We start from the raw sequence: 19,342 nt of genomic DNA, 5'->3' as shown, positions 1-19,342 counted from the left end.
ATTCGTGTCCTTTGTAGGGACATGGATGCAGCTGGAAACCATCATTCTCAGCAAACTATCGCAAGAACAGAAAACCAAACACTGCATGTTCTCACTCATAGGTGGGAATTGAACAATGAGATCACTTGGACACAGGAAGGGGAACATCACACACTGGGGCCTATTGTGGGGATGGGGGAGAGGGGAGGGGGAGGGATAGCATTAGGAGATATACCTAATGTAAATGACGAGTTAATGGGTGCGGCACACCAACATGGCACATGTATACATATGTAACAAACCTACACGTTGTGCACATGTACCCTAGAACTTAACGTATATAAAAAAAAAAGTTATAGAAGTGGGTTGTCTTAAGGTAAAGGGAAAAGGAATTTTTTAAGAAGGGAGGGTAAAGAGGTATACAAGGAAATGTTAATGGAGAAAAATTAGTAATAGGATAGGCTCAAAGATGATTTCAAGATTTTTAAGTCTAATGTGAAAAACTGGGATTTTTAATATATGACTATAGGTTTAGAATCTGTGAATATGTAAACAGAATGATATTTATAAAGACAATGCAGTTAGGAAAGGGCAACAGGATAAAGACTTGGAATTGTAGACACTTGTCATTAATTCATGAAAATATTTGTTGCTGTATCTAGCAATGTGCTGAGGGCTGGGTGGTAACCACCCATGGAACTTACAGTCTAGACAAGAATGGATGGAGGAATGTATCTTCAGATATTGTCCTATATAGAACATTGCCCTCCACAACTGTCCTATACAGCTGAAAATACAGAATTCTGGTTTGGTGAAAGGTCTGGATTGTAGAGAGATCTCGAAAGGTTTCAAATTATGCTTGAAGCAAGAGGAATAAGTAAATCTTGCTGCTTGCAGGACAGATGGTATGATATAAACTGAAAACGATTTTCGTTACCATGCACCATTTTCACACTGGGAAAAAGAAGAATAAATATTGTGAAGTTGGAGAGAATGTGAGCATCCACAGTGAGGTTTATGTGAGTTCACATCCTTTACGGAGATGAAGCCTATTCCAGGGTAGTGGGAAGGTTTATGGTTGTATCTGAGCCATATTAGGTACTACCAAGAATCACAGGGACTAGGAGAAGTGTTAACAGATGAAGCTATGGGCCAGGCATGGTGGCTCACATCTGTAATCCCAGCACTTTGGGAGGTCGAGGTGGGTGGATCACCTGAGGTCCGGAGTTTGAGAACAGCCTGGCCAACATGGTAAAATCTTGTTTCGTAAAAATACGAAAATTAGCCGTCCCAGCTACCTCGGGAGGCTGAGGCAGGAGAATGGCATGAACCTGGGAGGCAGAGCTTGCAGTGAGCCAAGATTATGCCACTGCACTCCAGCCTGGGCAACAGAGCAAGACGCCATCTCAAAAAAAAAAAAAAAAAGAAACGTAGCTATGCATATGTAGTTCTGTTGAAAACAAAAAGAAGCTTGAAATGTTCCCCACACACCTGGAGATTCATGTTTAAGTCTGGGTACCTCACTTTAGGAGATGTGCAAAGCAGAGCACATTTACAGAAAATATACTTGGCAAAAAGTACTCAAAACTTCAGAAGAGGGACTGAAGAAATCTAGGGGGATCCAGTGGCAGGAAGAGTAGCTGATTTATTACACCACTAATTCGGGCTTGAAAAGATTTTGAAAAATTCCAAGGAGATTACTTCAAAGATAGTGAAGAGACTAGATGCCATAAGATTAAGTTATTCAAGGAAGTGAGGACATTTAACTGAAGAGAAGCAAAGACACAGGAAAGGAAGGTAGGCAGGAACAATAACCATCTTCAATACCCAAGGGAATGTGCTATTAATGAGAAACAAGACTGACGTTGCTGGCCTCGTAAGACAAAACTAGAAATGAGAGGTCATGTTTTAGCTCAATATTAGGAAAGACTTTTGGATCAGATGACAATGGTTATCCAGGAAGAAACTGGGATCACCATACCTGGAGTAGAAACAGAAGCCAGTTAACGGCTACAGAGAACACTACTGAGAGGGAGTGGAATATCAGAAGCTGATTAACAGAAGGTGACTATATTTGATAAGAAACAGCATTAACAATCTTGGAAGAGAAGTTCCAAGGAGTTTTAGGGAGCAGAGGATGGAAAGATGAGTGCTAGATTCAAAACAAGACAGAAGTAAACACAGCCAAAGAAAGAGATAAAGAACACAAATTCAAAGAGATGACCAGGAAAATCTGACCAAAAACATCTTCCTCCAGAAATCTTGCATGAGTAATATCAATGGGTGCTAGAGTACTTAAGATTGTGGCTTCTGAAGGCAAGTAAGGCACATACTATCTTTAATAACAATATTGTAGAGGGAATATGTCCCTTTGTCTCACAAAAAAGAAAGCGTATTCTAAGGAATTAGACAAACTTGGTTTCAAATTAAGATTATCACCATAGGGCCAGGCACTGTGGCTCATGCTTGTAATCCCAGCACTTTGGGAGGCTGAGGCAGGTGGATTGCCTAAGCTCAGGAGTTGGAGACCAGCCTGGGCAACACAGTGAAACCCAATCTGCACTAAAATACAAAAAAATTAGCTGGGTGTGGTGGCATATGCCTGTGATCGCAGTTACTTGGGAGGCTGAGGCAGGAGAATTGCTTGAACCTGGGAGGTGGAGGGTGCAGTGAGCCGAGACCGTGCCATTGCACTCCAGCCTGGGTGACAGAGCAAGACTCCTTCTCAAAAATATAAAAAAAATTACCACCATAGGGCCTTGGGCAATTCTGTTTTGAGTCCTAGGGTTCTCTTGAAAAACCAGTCATCTGGTTTGAAGTCAGATTGGAAAGCTGCAGATATGCTTATGATTTAACATATAAGCAATGACATAAAATTTCAAGCCAAGAATCAGAAAGCACAAAAGTCTTAGAGTAAATCACTCAGATTAAGGTAGGTAGGGAAATCATTCTCTTCTGAGCAGAAAATAATAATCATAAGTATTCGTTGCCACCAGTGGTGTTCTTCCTTTTTTTTTAGCTGGGTCAGTATAGCAAGAGAAAACTGGGAACTCTGAGTAGATAACCTAGAAAAGCAAACAGGGAACCTTTCCTGTAACAATTCTTGTGCAAATATATTATGGCTCCCTTAAACTGAACAGATGTTTACTGATCATATACTATGTGCATGTGCTTGTAAAGACTTTGACTCCTGAAGTTGCAGTTATACCTATGCTTGTAGAACATTTACTGGGTTCTGAGTACCAGGCACTAAAATAAATGCTTCACCAAGTTATTTCATTTAAATACTCAAAACCACTCTATAAAGCATTTTTGTTGGTTTGTTTTTAAATAAATGAGGCAAGAAAGGCTCAGGAAGAGTAAGTAACTTGCAAATCTGATCAGATCTACATTTTAGAAACAACTCTTTGGATGCACAAAAAATTAGTAACACTGGTTGTTTCCACTTTTAAAATTCTGTATTGATTACGTGTATTCTCTTTCTTCACATACAGACTAAAATAAAAGACTAGATTTAGAGAGCCAAATTGAGACACTACTGCAATAGTGCAGGCAGAAATGAAGAAAGTCTGAATTCAAGCAGTAGCAGAGGGAATGAATGAAGAGATATAGATACAACAGGTCTGAGAGATTGACTGGATACAGTGGTGTCTGGGTGAGTTGTGATGTTGTTAACAGAGATCAGGAATGTAGAAATTAGAAGCATTTCAGAAAATAGGGCCAATATGAGGAGAAGTTCAATTTTGGATATGTTACATTTAAGTGCCTATGGCACATCCAGATGAAGAGTACACTTAAAAAAAAAAAAAAGTAGAAATAAGATCTGGAGTTGTAGAGAATGTCTTAGCTCAAATATAGGTCTGGAGTCATTGGTGTAGTCAAGGGTATTTGAATCACCAAGAGATAATACATAGAAGGACGAGAATGGAAGGTCAAAGTCAGGATCCTGGATATGTTACATTTAGTGCCTATGGCACAATCCAGATGAAAGTACACTTAAAAAAAAAAAAGTAGAAATAAGATCTGGAGTTGTAGAGAATGTCTTAGCTCAAATATAGGTCTGGAGTCATCGGTGTAGTCAAGGGTATTTGAATCACCAAGAGATAATACATAGAAGGACGAGAATGGAAGGTCAAAGTCAGGATCCTGGAAAACCCAACAAATAAAGGGCAGAATAAAGAGTAAGTGAAAGAAATTTTAAAAGATGGTGTGTGGATAGAAGAAAGCCAAGAGAAAGTGATATTCCAGAAGCCAAGAGGAAAGAAGAGTTTCAAGAAGTGGGGAGGAGTTATGCATAGTTCCAGGTACAGTAAAGTGGTCAAGTGGGTGAATGCTAAAAAGAAGTCATGCATTTTGGCAATTCTGATAATCTAAGCAAGAACCGTTTAGTACAATATAGCTCAAAATGTGGTCATAAAATGGAATCTTGGGAGAGGGCATAATAGGTAAGCCTATTATTCCAAATCTTCATATTTTATTGGGTTAGTGTAAAAGCAACTTATGTTCCTTTTACAATGATTTACTCAATATACTAGTAACATTAAGAAGACTGATACATAAACAAATCTGATTTGTTCTAGCAACAGAAGACACTGAAGTAGAGAACAAAGAAAGTGTGAAGAACACTTTCACACTATAGTTTGTCTTCTGTCTCACCACCTAGGGGTCACCCTCATGATGCTACAATATAATGATTGTTAAAAGAAGAAAACAAATTCTTAAAAGTAGAGAAAAGCCTAAGCTTAAAGCTTGAGAGTTGATTTTTCCCCAGAAGCACAGCTTAGGTCAAATCAACTTACTTTCAAGTCTAAGGGCATCTGAATCCCTCCCTGAATTCTCAACAGAGAATACAGGGTCCTCCTCTGTTCCTCTCTCAGAGGGCTCTTCTTCAGCAGCATCCAGTGACTGTGAGTTGTCAAAATATTTCCGTTTGTCATGGCTGTTGTCCAGGGTTTTCTCATGACAATTACCTCAATGACAAGAGACACAGATATAGCACATTAGAAATATCTCTCTTGTGTAGTACTACAGTACAAGGTCCTAAAATATCAAGAAGAGCAAAAATGTGACAATGCTGGTTTTTCTTCAGCAGAACATACAAAAATCAGTGAGCTGCAGCACCCAAAGCCAGATCATTACTGTGATTCAAGATTTTGCAATGAAGTTCAAGTTTCAGCTGTAGGCTATTGTCAAGTATTTGGGAGGATAAAAACAACTGTAACAACAAAGATTAAGCCCCAAGACCTTGTTCCATTCAAATATTTCAAAAATTCATAATGAAATATTTTCTTGAAGTTAGAAATATCATCAAAAAGTTTTCCTTCTATTTGTGAGAAATGACAGGTTAATACCTGGTTAAGTCTGAGATAAATTATAGCAGATAAAAATACTATTTTTGCATCATGGCTTAAAATGAGATATATCAAAAGGTGACAAATTAAATTAAAAGCCAAAGAATTAAAGGGGGATGATGGCAGAAAGTCAACAATTAAGACTGCAATGTAACTTTTGGAAATGTTTTGCAATGTTTCTTTTGGAAAACAAGTTCTGGTCATGTCAATAAAAATAACTTTTGGCCAGTATAGTGGGAATGACCTCTATGGTGACTTTTACCTATGAGTCAAAGGATTTTTGATCCTATTAAGAGTTTTGTGTTAGTATGAACCAAAACCCCCACTATTCAGCTCTACCGGATGGTCATTCTCTGGGTAGGGGAGTATGTTACCAGATAGTTGTATCTAATATGGCAGCAATCTGGCTGACATCTGTCCCTCCTTTGACTACCCTTGGTTAGTTCTAGCTGATCTGGCAAGCTGAATAGCTATCCTCTTTCCCCGCTGTGTTCCATGGACATTGTCAATGAAAATGCATTTCCAATGGAGAATCACAGCTTTCCTGTTAGAGGACAACTCTTTGGTTAAGAGTGTACAAGTAGCTGCTCTCCTTTACCAGAACATTCAAACACACTCTAAGTTTATTCCTTAGAGAATGTTGTCTCAAAGATAGACCTATCTATCTATCTATCTATCTATCTATCTATCTATCTATCTATCTATCTATCTATCTATCTATCTATCATCTTATCTGTATGTACAGATTCACCAAATCAAGCTCTCTCTACATGAATGGAAACACAAGATGTCTCTTTCTTGACTGATGGCTCTCTTAGATTTCACAATTTACGGAAGTACTTCTAATGCCATCTCCCTTACTGTGCCAAGAAAATGTAATGGACTCAAAACCTTTTCCAACTTAATGACTTTAGAGTAAGGGGACCACAAGCTTAGAGAGTCACCTTCCATTTTCCACTTTTACACTATTATACATTGGAGGCTACCATATTTAACAAGACTATGTCAGAAATTGAGGATTCTTTTAAGAGTTTCAGCTCTCAAGAAATTGACAAACAACTTGGGGAGACAGTAAATACAAGACAACAAAGAATACTTGTTCCAAATAAGTGCTTCAGAGAATAAGCTTTGAGTAGTTAGAACTCGAATTTTAAAGCACAGGCAGGACTTATAGAAGGGGAACTACAGGAAATAGAAGAAATATTTTTTGAGTGCTTTATATTTTTTCATCCATTTTACCCTCATAAAAACCGTGTGCATCTTCATTTCACGAATGAGGAAACTGATTCTCAGTGAAATAAAGTAACTTGCCTAAAGTCAAAAGTAGTAGCTGAGATCTGGATCAGGTTTATCTTATTACAAGGCTTCTAAGCCTCCCCCTGGTCAGTAGGGAAGGCAGCATTCTAGGCAAGGAAGAATAAAGTGTTGGGCAAAGCAACAGGGACAGAAATTCTCATTTGTGTTTGGGAGCAGTGAAAAGTACAGCTTGATAAAGACTGAGTGTGGTGTATGTGTGTGTGCGCCCACCCATGGAGGGTTAATGGGAAAGAAGCCATGAGCAAGGGGTGTGTGTGTGTGTGTGCGCGTGTCCGCCCATGGAGGGCTAATGGGAAAGAAGTCATGAGCAATGGTAGTTGCTTTCTTTCTCCAGATTCTCCTACGACAGGACAGAGGTTGTTAATTTGCCCTCACTTCTGTTTTCACCATCTGGTATATGTAGTTAAGTCAGGGGAGCTAAACATAAGAGCATTAAAATAAAACAGAATAATGACATCAACCAACTCTGCACACCTAATTGAGTATAATTTATTATGAAGAACATCACATTTCTCAGAGACAATTCTTAATTGGGATATAAATAAGCATGACTATTAAAAGCAAAGAGGAAATAATTATGACAATGATGCTGATTAAAGCATTCTTCACATTGACTGACACAGGTTGTATAAAACATTATAAAAGCAAAGGACAAACCTTTAACACTGGAACCCAGTGAAATGCTGTGTTTTCTGAAGTTGATTTCCTCCCTCAACATTTGATTCTCTTCTGTTTCTCTCCCACCCTCTGCCCACAGTAAAAATTTAATTGGTCTCATCTTTTTAAACTTATGCAATATGAAAAAATACCTTGTAGGTAATTTATAAAATATTATGTGCACAAGGGACCCTGAAGCTAAATTACTCCTTCTGCATGACCACAAACTCAGACATCTTGTGCAAGCCATGTGCATTCTAAGAATGTCTTGTCCTCAAATTCAGGAAATTGGGGCCAACATCTCTCAGAGGGAGACGAGAAGAATCAGGGAGAACAGGAGGAATAAAAAAAGAATAAGAGGTTTGTGTTAGGATATTTCTTGGAAGTAGGCATCAAAATGATCACATAAAAGCTACATGCTTTAAGATTAGAATTGTGAATACTAACTTTCTTACAATAAACTATTAAAAACAGACCAGTTTGGCCAGGTGCGGTGGCTCACACCTGTAATTCCAGCACTTTGGGAGGCCGAGGCAGGAGGATCATGAGATCAAGAGATCGAGACCATTCTGGCCAACATGGTGAAACCCTGTCTCTACTAAAATATATAAAAATTAGCTGGGCATGGTGGCGCATGCCTGTAGTCCCAGCTACTCAGGAGGCTGAGGCAGGAGAATCACTTGAACCTGGGAGGCGGAGGTTGCGGTGAGCTGAGACTGCGCCACTGCACTCCAACCTGGTGACAGAGCGAGATTCCTTCTCAAAACAAAACAAAACAAAACACCCAAAAAACCAACAACAACAAAAAACCAGACCAGTTTAGGATTCTGATATGATTTGCATACATAGCTTGGCGATAGTTGCATTGCCTAATTTTTAAAATTACTCCTTCCAGTTTCTAAGGGTAAATGAAATATTTCAGAAGAACTTAAAATTTCTCTTCTTTAGACTACAGTATAGGTCTGCTGCAGCTCAAAGGGGAACTAAAAAAAGTTGCCTTTGTGGAAAAATATTGCCTGTTTTCCTGGCAGAGGTAGGAATGACGTTCTCATTAAAGAAACACAGGAAAATATTGGAGAAGGAAAAATGGAAAGATACCTGGAAAGTGGCAAGTCATCTTCTATGCATAAGACTTATTTTTTGCTGACACAAAATGGAGAGATTCTATGACTTACACTAACCTTGAGAGGTATGATTTTTCTTTAAAGGAACAACACTATTTAAATCAAATGCTTTAGGTAACAAGGTCTCAGGTGAAAATGGAAAACACTTTTCTGTGTAACGCTGTTACTTGCTTGCATTTAGCATCTAATTCAAATCCTGACAGTTTGGTTTTTCTTAGAAGTAAGAGACTACAAGACTATCAACTAAATGTAAAACTCCAAAAAAGGTATTTCTGATTCTGGAACTACTATGAGATCCTAGTATATTAACATTCTTTTCTTACACTTAGAGTATCTCCTGCATAAATAGGGTTATTAATAGTAACCTATCCTATAAGGGTGTTTGGAAAAACAACTACATATTTAATATACTTTGTCAAAGTAAAGTCTCCTGAGGGGTAAAGGCATAATTTATCATGTGGCTAAACAGTTTTTCAAAGTATACGAAGTTCTCAGGATCTCCTATCTTCTCATCTTAATTGTTTACAAATTGCTAGAAGAGTATTTTCCACTTTCCAATTAGAGTTGGGTAAACACATATTTGTTACAAAGAATTCTTACCTTCTAAATCTCATATATTGGTAGAGATTCCTGGTTGGGTAACTTAGGATGCTTTTTGGTTAGTTTTAATAAAGAAATGCCACAAATGAATTGAGAGGCATCAAAACTTGGTAAGAGCCAAGTAACTAAAGCCAGCACCAATGATAAGATCGTGTGGTTCTTTTAGCATTAGAGCAGTGGTTATGGGTACAGACTGGGGCAAGACAAGTTACTTTTACCTTTTTGTGAATCAGTTTCCTCATCTACAAACTGAGTTTTTTGTTTTTGTTTTTTAAGAGGTGGGGGTCTCACTATGTTGCCCAGGCTAGACTTGAACTCCTGGGCTCAAGTGATCCTCTTACCAGCCTCCCAGTGTGTGCCACTGCACCCGGCTGCAAATTGAGCTTAATAATAACATCCATTTCATTAGGTTGTTGAGAATTACATGCAAGAGCTAGACCATTGCCCAGCACATGGTAAGATGCTAATATTATTAGCCCCTGACTCCCTGAAAAGCTAAACTGGAATAGTAAGTTATCCCAATGTAATCTTTTTAAAGTAAGGCCTTTTAGTTATAGCCAACTCAGAATCTCTAGTATGATCAATTAACCAGCTATTAGAAATTATCAGGGTATCCATCTCACGCCAGTTAGAATAGTGATCATTAAAAAGTCAGGGAACAACAGATGTTGGAGAGGATGTGGAGAAATAGGAACGCTTTTACACTGTTGGTGGGAGTTCAACCGAAGATAGTGTGGCGATTCCTCAAGGATCTAGAACCAGAAATACCATTTGACCCAGCGATCCCATTACTGGGTATATACCCCCAAGGATTATAAATCATGCTACTATAAAGACACATGCACACGTATGTTTACTGCAGCACTATTCACAACAGTAAAGACTTGGAACCAACCCAAATGCTCATCAATGATAGACTGGATAAAGAAAATATGGCACATATACACCATAGAATACTATGCAGCCATAAAAAAGGATGAGTTCATAATCTTTGCAGGGACATGAAGCTGGAAGTCATCATTCTCCACAAACTAACACAGAAAGAGAAAACCAGACACTGCAGGTTCTCACTCATAAGTGGGGGCTGAACAATGAGAACATATGGACACAGGGAGAGGACCATCACATGTCACGGGGTGGGGGGCTAGGGGAGGGGTAGCCATTAAGAGAAATACCTAATGTAGATGACAGGTTGATGAGTGCAGCAAACCACCGTGGCACATATATACCTATGTAACAAACCTGCATGTTCTGCACATGTATTCCAGAACTTAAAGTATAATAATAATAATAATTAAAAAAAGAAGTTATCAGGGTATCTGTGTAATTTCAACTTTCTGTGTGTGTACGTTTGTGTGCATGTATGTAGGGGATACTGGAGGCAGTGTAGAGTCCATTTCTACCAATCTTTTAGAAGAAAGCAGCAATTAATTCAGATCAAACTCCTTAGCATATCTAAGCCTCAAATTATTTAGTACACTTAGAAATTAGTCTCACAGTCGGCTCTGTGCTCTCTAAAGGACATTTTAATAGACAGACTGCCTTACAATATGAAGAAAGGCTACAGGTACCATGTTACCTATAGTCATTTACCTCTTTGCTGTTCAATAACTCCCTCCCTCTAGGTTTTTTGTTTTTTGTTTTGAGACAGAATTGCTCTGTCACCCAGGCTGGAGTGCAGTGGCATGATCTGGGCTCACTGCAACCTCTGCCTTCCAGGCTCAAGCCATCCTCCCACCTCAGCCTCTCGAGTGGAGACAGGGTTTCAGCATGCTGCCCAGGCTGGTCTCAAACTGCAGAGCTCAAGTAATCTGCCCTCTTTGGCCTCTCAAAGTGCTGGGATTACAGGCATGAGCCACTGTGCCCAGCCCCCTCTAGTCTGTTAATCTTATTTCAGTCCTTCCCCAAACATACTTTTTGCTTTCATACAGTAAATATAAGTTATATTCGCATGCAATTTATTATATAACTAATTTCTAAGACATAAATAATAAACTGATTTGTAATACGAGCTATAATTCAAAATTTAAGGCAAAGATGTTATAAAAGTGGTCTTTGTGAAACAGTGGAATATTCTGTTTTCCTACCATCCCTGCTTGAACAGGCTTATATTATACTCTACGGTCTCCTTTCTTCTGCCTTTCAGAAAAGTTACCCTACAGGAAGCATTCTGATATATTCAATTAAAGTACCTAGGTGGAAAATACAGACATCATCATCCTTTTAACAGGTATGAGTGAATGAGTGACTTTTTATATAGTATTTTCTCCTTACCTTTCTACCCAACTGCACTCAAAATTATGCAGTTAAAAATGATTTCTTTTGGAAATAGGTAGCTTAAAAACACATGGTGACTGTTTCCTTTTATTATAATTTAAGCGACCTAATAACACTATTTCGTATTTATCTCTAGTAAAATATAATCTATCTTTTAGAAGAGATAGCAAAATGCCATGAAGTGAACAAAAATATATCTTTCAGTTGTTCACCACTGTCATACAAAATTACTTAAAAATATTACCAGGAAGGTTTTACTACAGGTGACATGTGGGACTTTGGTACCACACAGAGTAACAGGTATAGCTGAGGAAGAAGGAGACCTTACTGGGAATAGATACCTTTATGATTTTCACCTCCAGAGGTTATAACAGAGTCTAACAGACCTTTTACCAAGAGGAACACTTCCATGGCATAAATTCAAATCCTGCCTCAGTTGCAGCCTTACCGTACAAACTTGGGCAAATCAGTTTACATCTCTGTGTCTAGGATGTTTTACTCTGAAAGGGAGAGACAAACTACTGTCCTACTGTCAGAGGATTCTTGGGAAACATCGTTAATGAAACCACTGCTAATATAAGCATACAGAACCTGAATCTGGGTGAAACCTAGGTTGCCGATGACTACACCTGAGAGACAAATGAAGATGCCTCACCTCCTCTGCCCTGTTTTATCCTCTATTTGGAAAAGAAAAAAGAAATTATTTGAAAAGAAATAATGGCTCCTTAGACCTGTTCTCATTTAGTAATTACTGCTGAATGAAATTCTTTGCAGAATGTTTTAAAATAATGGTTATGTACTGACTGACCTCAAAAGTATAATGGCAGAGAGAAAACAGACCATATTAAAGACTTGAAATCAGCACTCTCTCCTGGTGAGGTGATTAAGTCAGAAGAGTTTACAGGAAAAAGAAAGAAAGAAAGAAAGAAAGAAAAGTATGTGATTCCCAAATATGAACGTGTGTGTGTGTGTGTTTCCCTTTTACTACATATCCTGGAGTTGAATTCTATCCTGGGAAATACTCTGTTCACACATGGTCATACCTGGGACTTGCTTTGCCCAAGAACTTAGAGCTGAATTGATTTCTGCAGACCTATATGCCCCTGCATCCCACATGCCCTGCCTCCTTTTAGAGTAGAGAAAGAACTGGCTATAAATCTGGCCTCTTGGTCTTGCCATGTAGCCTTCTCTTAAATGACTAAAGCACAGGAAGCAAAGTCAGCACCAGTTGAGACACAGATACCATGATATGTAGGCTGTGTCAGAAACTATTTTAATGAAGAATCCAGGCTTTCAGCAGTTATAAGTGCTTCTAGAAAGGCAAATGATCAGAGTACATATCTAAAGCAAATTTAAAATTCATTGTAAGTTTACTATGAGACTTTTCCATGCAGAAATTATATTGAAAAATAAAATTAACTGACATAGCTATTTTTTTTTTTTAATTTAAATCTCTGGCTTACTTCAGCCTAGGGAACTTTTCTTTAAGCAAGATTACCGGGGAAACAAATTCAACAGACTTCCTGAGACTGACCCATAGTGTTAGTTTTCAGTAAGGGTCAAGAAAGACATTAGTTTATAACTTTCATTAAAAACAGGAGGGACTGAAGGTGGGACAATACAGGCCACTTGTTAGATGTGTTAGCTCCTAGTGGACCAGCAAGACAATACAATTCCATTTTTCTTCTCCCTCTTACAGTGGGAACTGTAGACTTTAAAGGAGATTTGTATCTACTTATGTATATTGAGGGGGGTTTCCTAGAAAAGCACTCTGGGCAAACTTTGGGTAGGTACAAGTTAATTACTCTTTATTACATTTAATACTTAGTTACCTGAGTAGTTCAGACTTGAAATATCATCAGCTACTTTGCCATTAAAAAATATTCTATGTGCTAAATGTTGGGGGGAGAGTATGGAATGCTTGGTGAGCTGGGGTATGCAGGTGAAAAAAGGATAGGTTTCTGTACTCAAGGAGCTAGGAGAGTCTTGTTAGAGAGTTGTGTGATATACACAGATAACTAACATGGCAAGTCAAAGGAGCCAAAGGAGAGGCACAATTAAATTGTCTGATTACACATTACTTGTAATTAGGAGATCAAGTAAGGCATATGGTGGAAGTGGGTCTTGAAAGATGGGTAAAAATGGTACTTTTGTGTGGATGTGCTGTGGGAAAGAGCTGGAGAGTTATGGGATAGAGCTGCAGAAAGCAATGTGTGCTAACTCATCAAACTAGCAAAGCAGGATGTAGGTAGTCAAGAAAACTACTCGCAATAGCATCATTATTTGGAACCAAGATTTGGTACAATTTCCATGGATTCTGCAAAAGGCAGATGTCATAAAGTTCTTATAGTCAGTGACTTTAAAATACAACCTGTCTTTCTGATTCCATCACACACTCTTACAGTGAGTCTGCTTCACTCAATTCTTAAACTTAGAACAAGCCTACACAGTTGAGGGGGGCTTAGATTTCCTAGCTACCCACAACCGGTAGCGTTTACTATCTGCCTCTCCTCTTTCCTGCTATGAGTGGTCACCTGCTGACGCAGAGGAAAGTGATCTAGTAGGAAAACCAACAGACTTGGTTTACGTAACAAGTATGATATTTAGGCCAACCAAATGTCCTTTGCATTGGTATAGGTAATAAGTATATTTAAACCAAAGCTTTAAATATGGTATTGATGTTTAAAACTTACTAGCAAACTAGACTTGATTCAGGTAGTAAGTATGATATTTAAACTTACCAATGGTATAGGTAATAAATTTGATATTTAAACCAACAGACCTTGCACATCGAACAACTCTCTAACAAGACTCTCCTAGCTCCTTGAGAGGAATCCTTAATTATGCCCAGCACTTCTGGGGCTTATCAGGCTTGCCTTTTTTCCCTAGAGCAAGGATACAGAGCAAGGCTGAGGCTAATGAAGTTACAAACGCTATTTTGTCTTTTTTTCTCCTCAAATTAAATGAATTACAAGGACAGTATCTTCAAATGAGAACTTAAGATCCTAGTTATTCCATAATTGATCAAAATTTGAGTCTAGTAATACCTCATAGGTCCTAGATAGAAGGAAAAAGATCAAGCACCAGGAAATGTCCTTTGCATTGGTAGAGGTAGCAAGTATGATATTCAAATCAAAGTTTTAAAAATCCCACTGAAGTCCGTCTATCAAACAATGTTATGAGCAGAGACTTGTGGATGGATCTCGGTAATAAAGCTTTCTAATTGCCTAATTGCAGATCCTGCCTCAAGGGTATGGAATTAAGATAGGCACTTTAATTTGAACACATCTACTTACACCTAAGTAAATATGGCCAAAGCATGATCAAGGGGAAAGTGAAAAACACATGATGATATCATGTATTTTTGTTACATATTGTTTCCTCTTGCTTTATGCCACCAAATGAAAGTCACTTGGGAGCACTCACCTCAGTGTCCACTTTGCAGGTAATAACATGGTTTCGAGGATCTTACTCAGTCTCTCCCAACTTTCAACATTTATGGCTTTTAGCCAGTGTACTGTGAGAGGGGTAGTGAATTGATTATTAATTTGTTCATATTAGGTTTTTCTCTAGCTGTATTTCTCATAATCAAGCAAAATAGGGCATTATTATTAGAGAGGTGCAGCAGGAATCAGAAAACTTGCTTGACAGCGGTACCCCCTCAGCTGCCATGGACCTCTAGCTCTTTTTCCTGAAATGTACTTAGGCAAATTGTGCTTATTATTTTCTATAATCATCTCCCTGTATATTTGTGACCTGACTGGGTTATTAACAAAGGCTGACAGCTAAAGAGGATTAAAGGATGGCAAAATTTGAATGACAAATTTAGGTTTGTTCCTATAAAAGGCAACTAAACGGGAAGACAAATCCAAAGCTATGGTCTTTTCAATATCTGTGAAACGTGATTTAAATTTCTCCTGCATCTTTGAAATAATAATTAAATAAACTTTGCTGGTTAGGGAAAAGTAACAGATGACTGAGATTTTCCTGGCCAAAGAGTGAATTTATGAAATAAATTCAACCATTAGTAATAAATACTAGTGATGCAAGAAAAAAGGGGGAGAAAAACTCAAACAGCATACACATGTACACTTACATATGGCAGGCATCCTCAGTCTTACGTATTTTAAAATCTCACGAATGCTCTTTTCTAATGATTATCAGACTCACGGCTTTATATCCATCAGGTCATGGAACTGAGTAGAGATCACCCAATGATTAAATTTGAAAAGGGGTTTACATAGTTGGTGCTGTTTTAAAAAAATAGTCTAAAACTAGGAACCCATTTCAACTGTCTCAAAGCAAATGTAATTTTCTGAGGCACAAATCACTTAGAAATTTTAAAAAGAACCTGCTCTACCAACGTAGAATAAGTTGTCTGCGTATTTTGCCAATTCGAATAATTTTTTCTTATTATTTTTTTTAGGAGACAGGTGTCCCATCATGTTTCCCAGGTTAGGGGCAGTGGTGTGATCAATGCTTCGTAGTCCTGGTCTCCAGTGATCCTCCCACCTCAGTTTTCTAAGTAGCTGGGACTACTGTGCATGCCCCCCAAGCCCAGGTAGAATCACCTTTCTGAATGGAGAAGAGTTGTATAAATGCTTGCTACCTAAGATGGCAAAGCTTAACATTACGTAAACTGAAATGTCTCCAAAACATCTAGAATGATGAAGGAAAACTCAAGATTTAGACAACGTCCAATGAACTTGCCTAACTCACTACACACAAGCGTACATAACAAGAAGTCAGTCCCCTTCAGTTCCTGTCAGGAGAATGAAATACAACTGCAGCAACAAACCATATTAAAAATACCTTGTTCAATGAGTAGCGGGCTATAAAAAACAGATCCCCTCTTGCTTATAGAGCTTAGACTATCTTTCTGAGAAATGCCCTATTTCTTCAATCACCCATCAAGGTTTTCTACTATTTTATTAAAAATATACAATTAACTTTTCGTGTTTCTTTTTTTTTTCTTTTTTTTTTTAGACGGAGTCTCTTGTCCAGGCTGGAGTACAGTGATGCAATCTCAGTTCATTGCAACCTCCATCTCCTGGGTTCAAGCAATTCTCCTGCCTCAGCCTCCCCAGTAGCTGGGATTACAGGCATGCATCACCACACTTGGCTGATTTTTGTATTTTGAGTAGAGAGGGGGTTCCGCTGTGTTGGCCAGGCTGGTCTCGAACTCCTGACCTCAGGTGATCTGCCCGTCTCGGCCTCCCAAAGTGCTGGGGTTAGAGGCGTGAAGCCATCATGCCCAGCCACCTTTTCATGTTTCTAACAAATAAACTTTTTTCAGAAAGCTTTCCTCATTTGTGTTCTATTATTATTACGTGTTTTTTAAAGAATGATTCTTGGCCAGGTGCAGTGGCTCACACCTATAATCCCAGCACTTTGGAAAGCCGAGGTGGGTGGATCACCTGAGGTCAGGAGTTCAAGAGCAGTCTGACCAGCATGGCGAAACCCTGTCTCTACTAAAAATACAAAAAATTAGCCAGGCATGGTGGTGGGGGCCTGTATTCCCAGCTACTGGGGTGGCTGAGGCAAGATAATTGCTTGAACCGGGGAGGCGGAGGTTGCAGTGAGCTGGTATCTAGCCATTGCACTCTAAACTGGGCTACAAAAGCGAGACTCCGCCTCAGAAGAAAAAAAAAAAAGAAAAAAGAATGATTCTTGGTATCATCTCCTATTTGCTTTAAAGTTATTTTAGTCACTAAGTAATAGGATAAAATATGAGCTATATTTTAGAAACTATGCTAACAGCACTAAAAGTAATTCAATTACATATAGAGAGCTCACTTTAATACTTCCATTATTCTAAAATTTATTAATGTTGTTTTAGTGTAGATATTTCCCCATTTTAAAAAATGCTTCTGATAAAATGAAGTCACCAATAATTTCTAAACTGTTAAACCCAGAGCTTCCCACAGTTTATTCATTTACCAATGACTATCATGACTTTTCCCTAGCTAGCAGTATCATTACTTACATAATTTTTTAAAATCAATCTAGAGTTTAATCTTACACTTATTTAGGTTAAAAGGGAAAATCATTACCATTTTTCATAAATTACAGGTTTTATGTACCAGTTAAACATTTTTCTAATGCCCATCAAAATAAACCATAAATATTAAAAGTAAAATACCAACTAAAAGCTTGCAAATGAACCAATACAGGACACACTACTATTGTCCTCTTTGTCCTTCTCAAACCCTCTGTTCTTCTAAACCTCATGACCCTGCTCTTCCAGTGCCCCTATTTAGTCACTCTTTCACTGACTCTGTTCCTTAAATGTTAGTATTTTCTAAGATTCCATTCTTGGCATTTTCTTCACATCTGGCACATTCTGAGGGAATCAGGGGCATCTCCAAATGAACATGTCTATCACTGAACTTGCTATTCCCAGCACAACATCAATGCATAGATGATTTCTCCTCTGTATTCCCATTCTTAACAACATTGACATCTATCCAGTTACCAAAGTTAGAAACCTCTCTAGTTAATTCGCATTCTGAGACAACTGTTTTCAGCCTTTCCTCTCTCATCAAATCTCCAACATTCTCAGTACCTCTTCATTCTCATCTGACAAGTCACCTCATATTTTGCTGAGAAGCAATCAGAAGTCCCACCATGAAATCTTTCAACATACCTATAACTTTACTTATATATCATCCTTGTTCCTAAGGACCACTCTTACATTTGTGCCTTAGATTTCATCCCCTCCTGTCTACTCAAGAATTCTGCTTCTACAGTTAGCCCTCTGCTGCATCTTCAATTTTTCCCACTTTGCTGGATCATTCCTACTGAAACATGCTGCAGTGCTTTCTACTGTTAGAATAACAAAAACAAATACCTTCAATCCCACAGGCCCCTCCAGCTATATCCCATTTTCCTGCTCTTCACTGTAGCAAAACTTAAGAGTTGCTCGCCATCCTCACTTCCTCATCTCCTTCAAAACCGATTTCACACAAGCTTTTACAAGATTACCAACAATCTCCATGTTACCAAATCCAGTGGTTCATTCTCTGCCCACATCCAGCTCAATCTCTCAGGATACAGCATGCTGGTACAGTAATCATGATATGCTTGATAACCCCTTAAAACATTTTCTTCACTTGGCTTGTTGGATAAAATACTTGAATGGTTTTTCTACTAGCTTACTGGCTAATCCTTTATTGCTCTTTTTCTTCCTGACCTTTAAATGTTGGCTAGAATACCCTAGTAACTGATTTTTTGACTCATTTTCCTTTTTATAGTAATTACTGCTGTAATTTAATCCAAGCTAATGACTTAAAAAATGCATATGTCCATGACTTATAAATTACGATCCTGGTCTCTTCCCTATCATAAAACTCATATATCCAACTACCTATTCAACATCTCTACTTGAACACTTAATAGGCAACTCAAATTTCACATGTCCAAAACCAAACTTGTTTTTCTCCCCAAATCTGCTCCTTTCTCAGACGTGACTATCTCATTAAATAGCACCACTATTTACCTGATCGGTCAGGTTCCAAATTTAAGAGTCACCCTTGACCTCTGTTTCTTGCATTTCCCATATCCCTTTCTAGTAGTGTCGTGTTGGTTCTACCTTCAAAATATATCCCAAATATGATCATTTCTCACTTTCTCCCTGTCCACCCCAGTGGTACAGGCTGATATTATCTCTCACTGATATTTTTGCAACAGCATCCTAACAGATCTTCATGCTTCTGCTCTTATCCCACTAGTCTATTCTCAACAGAGTAACCAGAGGAATTATGTTAAGATGTAAATTGGTTCATTTCAGTCTTGCGTTCAAAATCTTCCAAGTCAGCATTCCCCAACCTTTTTGGCACCAGGGGCTGCTTTCGTGGAAGACAATTTTTCCAAAGACTGGGGGCTGCGTGGGGATGGGGTTTGGGGATAATTCATGCACATTACATGTTCTGTGCACTCTGTTATTACATTATAATATATAATGAAATAATTATACAACTCACCATAATGTAGAATCAGTGGGAGCCCTGAGCTTGTTTTCCTGCAACTAGATGGTCC

The 19,342-nt window shown here is 38.4% G+C and overlaps 1 protein-coding gene across 3 annotated transcripts in view; it reads right to left on the bottom strand.

Moving 5' to 3' along the window:
* TTC17 (tetratricopeptide repeat domain 17) overlaps window positions 1-19,342 on the bottom strand; it is a 146,344-nt gene that overhangs the window by 53,105 nt on the left and 73,897 nt on the right. For 2 of the 3 annotated variants that reach the window (XM_011963261.1, XM_011963263.1), the window contains exon 17: window positions 4,779-4,949. The exons of the other annotated variant lie outside the window; for it this stretch is intronic. In XM_011963261.1, coding sequence (XP_011818651.1) covers window positions 4,779-4,949 — 171 coding nt within the window. The remainder of the gene's footprint in view (window positions 1-4,778; window positions 4,950-19,342) is intronic. 3 annotated transcript variants of the gene reach the window in all.

This window comes from Colobus angolensis, unplaced genomic scaffold, assembly GCF_000951035.1.
Source record: "Colobus angolensis palliatus isolate OR3802 unplaced genomic scaffold, Cang.pa_1.0 Scaffold61, whole genome shotgun sequence".
NCBI lineage: Eukaryota > Metazoa > Chordata > Mammalia > Primates > Cercopithecidae > Colobus > Colobus angolensis.
This window is presented reverse-complemented; position numbering and strand designations above follow the sequence as displayed.